Consider the following 6988-nt stretch of genomic DNA (forward strand, 5'->3'; position numbering starts at 1 on the left):
CCCCTGCGGGGACACTGGCCGATACCGACAGTGGGGTAGAGTTGGTGGGGAGCAAGGGGCTGCCAGGTGAGATCAAGCGGGGGAAAGATAGGGGCTGAAGAGGTTAAAGAAGAGGATGAAACGATGGGGTGCTGGCAGCGAGGCTGCATCAGAGAGTGTAGTTTCCAGAAAAGACAGAAGAAGGAAAGAGAACACAGGTGGGGCAGGGGCCACGGAAGGAGAGGAAGGGAGACGCGGGAGTGCAGAGCTGGGGGGGCCTCTGAGCGCGGACACCGCCCCCCGGGGGAGGAAGTGCAGCAGCAGAAGCGACAGAAGGTCGGCGCGGTCTGGAGCAGCGCAGAGGCCGCCAGTCCTGGCGACGTGCGGAGGCAGCAGCAAGAACAGGCCCGGGGAAGCCACCGCAGGGCGGGGGCAGGAGGAGCAGGCAGGTGGAGACTGGTACCCCCGCCCCGCGCCCCGCCGCTCGCCACGCCCCGCCGTCGGTCACCGCCCCCAACCTGTCACGACCCAGGAGCCCCAGTTCCCCCAGCGCCTCCAGACCTCTTTCAGGCTCTTGGGAGCGGGAGGAAGAGGTCACGCTGTCAGTGCTCGCCTTTTCTGCCAGCTGTGCGCCTGTGGTGGGTACCCCAGAATGCTGCAGTGGGGACCGCAGAGCTTTGATGTGCAGGTCTCACGTGATGCTGGTGAGAACCGGCCCCCATGAAGCGCTTGTTCTGGGTCTGCATTGCTTTTATCCAGTCCTGATGAGGTAGGTACTATTTCCACTTTTCAGATGAGGACCCCAAGGTACAGAGAGGTAGAGTAACTTGCTCATGGTCGCGCAGCCACGGAGCAGAGGAGCAGACGTGGGACTGTCAGCCATTACCTGAGCTGTCCCACCCGTGGCCGCTCGCCGCACATGGCTGTGAGCATCCGGGATGTAGCTGGCCCCAGTGGAGACGTGGTGATTTCAATAGTAGGAAAAAGAATGTGAACTCACTATTTTTTTATGTTTATTATATGTTATGTGTGTGTGAAGTCGTTCAGTCGTGTCCGACTCTTTGCGACCCCATGGGCTGTAGCCTACCAGGCTCCTCCGTCCATGGGATTTTCCAGGCAAGAGTACTGAAGTGGGTTGCCATTTCCTTCTCCAGAGGATCTTCCCCACCCAGGGATCGAACCCAGGTCTCCCGCATTGTAGGCAGATGTTTTACCGTCTGAGCCACCAGGGAAGTCATTGTATGTTATAATGACAATATTTAAGATATTTTGGTTGAAATTAACTATATTACAAAAAATCAAATCAGTTTTAAACGATTTAAAATCCATGTGTGGCTTGTGTCACATTTTTGCTGGGCAGTTTCATGCCTTGTGAAGTGGGGCTGCTGGTCTTGGGGTGAGTATCTGCTGCATCCAAAGGAGTGATTCTGGGAAAGTTAAGATTCTCTGAGTCTTGTTTCCCTTGTATTGGAAACAGGGTTACTGTTTGTGGAATTGCTACTGTGAAGGGACAGGTGAAGGCTTATGACGTGGGTGGGTGTTTGCTTTGCATTTCCCTGCTGGGTAAGGATGTTGAGCATCTTCATGCTTACTGACCATTGGTGTCTCTTTGGAGAAGTATCTGGTTGTTTCTGCCTCTGATTTTAGCTGGGCTGTTTATCTTTTTCCGGTTTAGATGTAAGAGTTTTTTACATATTCCGAACACTAGACTCATCAGTGACATGATTTGCAAACTTTTTCTCCCTTTCTGTGGATTCTCTTCTTATATTATTGATGGTGTCCTTTGAGGCACAGAAGTTTTTAAATTTTGAGTTCACTTTAGCTGTCTTATCTTTGTTTGTTTGTACTTTTGATACATTTAAAAACCAGTAACTAATCCAGGGTTATGAAGGTTCACAACCTGTTGTTTTTTCCCCCCTTAGGGTTTTATCGTTCTAGCTCTAGGTCTTTAATCCATTTTAACTTGCAAGGATTGTGTCTCCCTTTGTTTTTTGCATGCTCAGTAGCACTTGTTGAAAAGACTGTTCTTCTCCTACTGGACGGTCTTGGCACTCTGTGGAAGATCAACTGGCCACAGGTGTATGGGTTTATTTTTGATTCTCAGTTCTACTGCATTGATCTGTATGTTTATTTTTATGCCAACACCATGCTGCCTTAATTACTGATGCTTTATTGTAAGTTTTTAAGTTGGAATGTAAGTCCTCTAACTTTGTTCTTCTCTTTCGAGATTGTTTTGGCTATTCTGGTTAGCTTGTATTTCTACATGAATTGCACGATTGGTTGCCAATTTCTGCAAAGAAGCCAATCTTTTGATGGGGGATTAGGTTTTATCTGTGGATCATTTTGGGGAATATTAACATCTTAGCAAAATGAAATCTTCCGGTCCACAAATATGATGACTTTTGGTTTACTTACATCTTCTTTAATTTCTTTCAGTATGTTTTATAGTTTAAAATGTACAAATCGTTTACATATTTGGTTAAATTTACTTCTGGGCATTTTCCTTTTTTTGTGCTACTGTAAATAGAGTTGTTTTGTACTTTTCTTCTTAAGTTATTCACTACAGGTATAAAGAAAGAAAATTGATTTTCGTGTATTGATCTTGTACCTCATAACTTTGTTGAATTAACTTACTAGCTCTAATAACTTTTTTTTTTGTAGAATCTTATTGGTTTTCTATACACAAGATCCTGCCACTTGCAAATAAAGACAGTTTACTTCTTCCTCTCAAACTTTGATATATTTTAGTCACTTTCCTGCGTGTGTGCTCTGGCTAGAGCCTCCAGGACTGTGTTGAATAGCAGGTCTGGTTCTGATCTTGGGGCCGAGGCACCTTGGAGTGTCACATAGCCGTGGGGTGTCTGGCTGCTCTCAGGTGGAGATTCCCTCCAACCTAGTTTCTTGAAATTTTTTTTTTTACTTTTATCATGAAAAGGTGTTGGACTTTTTGTCAGGTGTTTTTTCTGCTTCCTTTTAGATTTCTTACAATTCTTGTCTTGCCACATTTCCATTTACAGAATTGCAGTCTGGATTTGAAAACACAGTGGCTTCAGGATTCTGAAGGTGCAACATGTACTTGATTTTAGAAAGATTGTAAGAGAAATATGCAAGGCCTCTAAGCACACCTGGCAGAAGGTGGCCTTAAGGAGCACCAGCTGCTGCTGTCCTAGTGCGTGTTCAGTCAGCGGTGCGTGGCTCATTCCAAAACTGGGGTGACCCCCACCATGGCCGCCTGGGTGCTGAGAACCAGCCCTTGCAGCTGTGCAGCTCTGCACCAGTGCTTCAGCCACTGGATGTCCGTGGGGACTGAGGGGCTGGTGGCAGGGGTGGGGTTACTAGGGATGTGGGGGTAGGCTGTGTCTGTGGAAGCCCGGCTGCCCCTTGGGCGGGGGCACTGGCAGGCGTGCCTGGGCCTGCTGCGTGTGTTCTGGGTGCACGCTGACAACTGCGCGTGTCCACCTCCCGCAGTCCCTAAGCCCCATCTCACAGATGCAGGCGGTTGACGCGGTTGACAAGTGGTGGACCTCTGCCCTGTGCTGGCAGCTCTCTGGACCGGGCGGCCCCAGAGGGCTTGTCGCTGGACCGTCCTGCCCAGGGCGGGAGCCGGTGTCAAATCCAGGGACAGTGGTACAGGAGGGCGGGCTCAGGAGCACGGGGTGACAGCGAGGGGCTGGTCCGCAGTGTGGGGCCGCGTGGGAACGCCTGGGAGGTGGCGCTGGTGTTTGCACGGTGCCCTGACCCAGCTTCACCTGTAGGGCCCTCCGACAGCATGGAGGTGCCCCTCCTCCATGTCTGGCCCGGTGTGCAGGCGAGAGTGTGATTACGGAGGACCTACCAGGAGCCCTCGGGAGCTGCTGGGCACGCGCTGAAGCCCTGCCCCTGGGTGTTCCTGCAGCCCCTAATGAGTGCGGCCCCTTGCTGTTCCCAGGCCACTGTGGGGAGGAACTGCGCGCGGGTCGCGGGGCCGCGTGCGCATCCTGCGGCTGTCGGCCACGGTCTGGGGACGGAGGGGTCGGCGGGACGACTTGAATCCGGGGCCTGTCCGCGGCGTCGGGAGGCTGTCCCGAGAGCTCAGGGCGGAGGAGCAAGGCGGGGACAAGGGACCGCGTGGGGGCCGCATTTCCCTGTCTGGGCCCGCCGTGGGGCCGGGAAGACGCCCTGCGGAGGAAGAACACCTCCCAGGGCCAGGCTGCCCTGTGCTCGGCAGGCGCGGCTCCCCCGCGGGGGCGGGCCGGGGCTTTTGCACACGGCCCCTGAAGAGCAGGGTGCGTCCCGACGTCCCCCAAGGCCTTCAGCCCTGGCAGAGAGGGTCGGCCGCCGAGCCGGTGAGGTGAGCGAAGACCACGGGCGAAGGCGCAGGGAGGGCGCGTCCCGGCTCCTCCCAGACCCCTGACCTCTGCTGCTGGGCGGGGCGGGAGCGCAGCGGAGGGCGCGCGTGGTCCTGGGTTCCCCCGAAGGTGACCTTAGGCCTCAGGTGCAGCGCGTGATGTTTCCGGACGTGCCTGGGGGGTGCAGCCCCCCCTTCTCACCCCTGCTCCCCGGGGGGCCCCCATTTGGCGGTTTCTTCCTCCGTTCAGCTTTGGTAAGATCTGTTGCTCATGTAGCTGTGCGTGGCCTCAGCACCGTAGTGTGGTTTTGAACCTGATGGGTGTGCTCTGACACGGGCCTCTCGTCGCACTGGACTCCCAGTTTCTTGGTTTCCAGGAGCTTCAGTCCATTCATTCTGATCGTGGGCACAGAACGTGCGATCAGTCCCCCTAGTGGCCGTTGTGCTCCGAGCTGAGGCTTCCTTCTGCCCGCGGTGCTCCCGGGCTCTTTCCTGGGGGATGTGGGCAGAGGCCCTGTGGACACACGGGGGCTGAGTTGTGAGGGGGTGTGGAGTACAGCGAGGGCGGTGGGCTTCTCCTCTGCATGAAATGCCACCTTTCCAGAGAGCAGGGTGGGTTCACGCCTGCATGGCGCTGCGCTCAGGAGCTCCTATTGGAGCTCTGTTAACCTAGTGCTTCCAGGGTAGTCTCACTGAGTGTAATCCACGTGGCCCCTGCTGTGACTCAAGTGCTGTCAGCACATTCCCACCGCAGCCAGTAAAGAGTCTGCCTCTGGGGGCTCGGGCCCTGCTGGGGGCGGGGAGGGAGCGTCCGGGGAACAGAGGGATGAGGCCCGAGTGTGAAGCCTGGCAGGGTTGTAGTGGTCCTTTCGCTGGAGCACCCTCAGTAGATGCATTCCAAGACAAAGCTTCGAGTTGCGGTTGTCAACTTTGCGCAAGCAGGTTGGACAAGTAGGTTGGACAAGTAGTTGCGCAAGTAGGAGGAGTCCCCTGGGACTCCTCCCTTTGGGCCTGGGAGACGCTGTGGGATGTTTAAAGAGGGGCGTGGCCTGAGGCCGGGCAGGGTCCATCCCGGCGCCCCGCCCCCAGCAGGGAGACCTGGCCCCTGGCCTGATTCAGCCGGGGGTGGAGTCTACGGGGCTGCGAGGAGGGCCTGTGCGCAGTGTGAGTGTGGGAATGTTCTAGCGTGTCCTCCAGGAGGGAAGAGGAGAAGAGCCCGGGCGGCGTGAAGTGGACGCAGCTGGAGCACAGAGGGCCGTGGTTCGCGGCCCCCTAAGAGCCCCTTCCTGAGGGAGTTCGGTGAGGACCGCCCCGGCGGCTCAAGTGGTCGTGGGTAGGGCCGCCTTCAGCATCCGGTAACTGGCCACCTAGGCCTGCTCTGTCGGTGGCTCTCCCACCTGGGTCCAGGCTGACCCGTGTACCTGGAGCCAGGCTAGGCGACTTCCAAGTCTGTGGTTCACACCTGGTCGCTGGCAGGCTTTCCCGGCTCCTGCAAGGCGCCGCCCTAGGGAGGCCTCTGGTGCCCTCTGCTCTTTCGCTGGGGCTTTTGCATCACTTGCCTGCTTGGGGGCCTGGTGACCCCGTGGTGACCCCCGGGTTCCTGCTGGGTTGCAGGAACCTGTCTCTGGGGGGCGCTCAGCCAGCACACACACGCAGCCACGTCTTTTCCTTGACCCCTGCAACGCCGTTGATGTAGGTTTCGGTTTAGAATCTGTTTTCCAGAGCTAGACTAGGTTCCATGGCTGTCAGAACCAGCTCTGCCCCTTAAGGGCACCTGGGCGGCCCAGCTGTGGGGAGGGGGATGCTAGCAGGGCAGTAACTGAGCCCCTTGGGCCTGGTTCTGTCTTCTTCACCTTTTCTTCAGAAGCTAGTTTGGGGAAGAACTGTGTTCTTTTATCATGACCGCCTTCTTCTTACCATCAAACTAAAGTGTATTTGTATTTATTTTTCCAACGTTCTGTGATAAAAGTTCTCAAACGCACAACGGCGGAGAGAACTCCGTGGTGAAGGCCCTCCCGCACCGGCCGTCATGCTCCTGAGCTGGACCCGCTTCTCCCCTGAGCTGTCCCTAGTGCCGGCGCTCCGAGTAAAATGTTGGAAGTCACTGGGCAAACGGGAAGGTGTTTAAAGGCTGCAGCTGCTACAGTTAATCACACGTCTGCTCTGGAGCCTTTAGTTTTGCTTCTGTTAAGTGGTGATGTGCATCCTCACACTGCAGGTGTTGTTGATCTGGAAACTTCGATGTGAGCGTAGCAGCAAAGTAAATCATTCAATTCAATTCGGTCGCTCAGTCGTGTCTGACTCTTTGCGACCCCATGAATCACAGCACACCAGGCCTCCCTGTCCATCACCAACTGCCAGAGTTCACTCAGACTCACATCCATTGAGTCGGTGATGCCATCCAGCCATCTCATCCTCTGTCGTCCCCTTCTCCTCCTGCCCCCAATCCCTCCCAGCATCAGGGTCTTTCCCAATGAGTCAATTCTTTGCATGAGGTGGCCAAAGTACTGGAGTTTCAGCTTTAGCATCAGTCCTTCCAATGAACACCCAGGACTGATCTCCTTTAGGATGGACTGGTTGGACCTCCTTGCAGTCCAAGGGACTCTCAAGAGTCTTCTCCAACACCACAGTTCAAAAGCATCAATTCTTTGGCGCTCAGCTTTCTTCACAGTCCATAGATGA

At 55.1% G+C, this 6988-nt stretch overlaps 1 protein-coding gene across 1 annotated transcript in view; it reads left to right on the forward strand.

Annotated features, from left to right (window-relative positions):
• The first annotated feature begins 3748 nt into the window (after positions 1 to 3748).
• TOP1MT (topoisomerase (DNA) I, mitochondrial) overlaps positions 3749 to 6988 on the forward strand; it is a 14029-nt gene continuing 10789 nt past the window's right edge. Inside the window, 3 exon segments of the mRNA XM_010836786.1 lie at positions 3749 to 3795; positions 3908 to 4309; positions 5504 to 5629. Coding sequence (XP_010835088.1) covers positions 3749 to 3795; positions 3908 to 4309; positions 5504 to 5629 — 575 coding nt within the window.

This window comes from Bison bison, unplaced genomic scaffold, assembly GCF_000754665.1.
Source record: "Bison bison bison isolate TAMUID 2011002044 unplaced genomic scaffold, Bison_UMD1.0 scf7180017845702, whole genome shotgun sequence".
Lineage (NCBI taxonomy): Eukaryota > Metazoa > Chordata > Mammalia > Artiodactyla > Bovidae > Bison > Bison bison.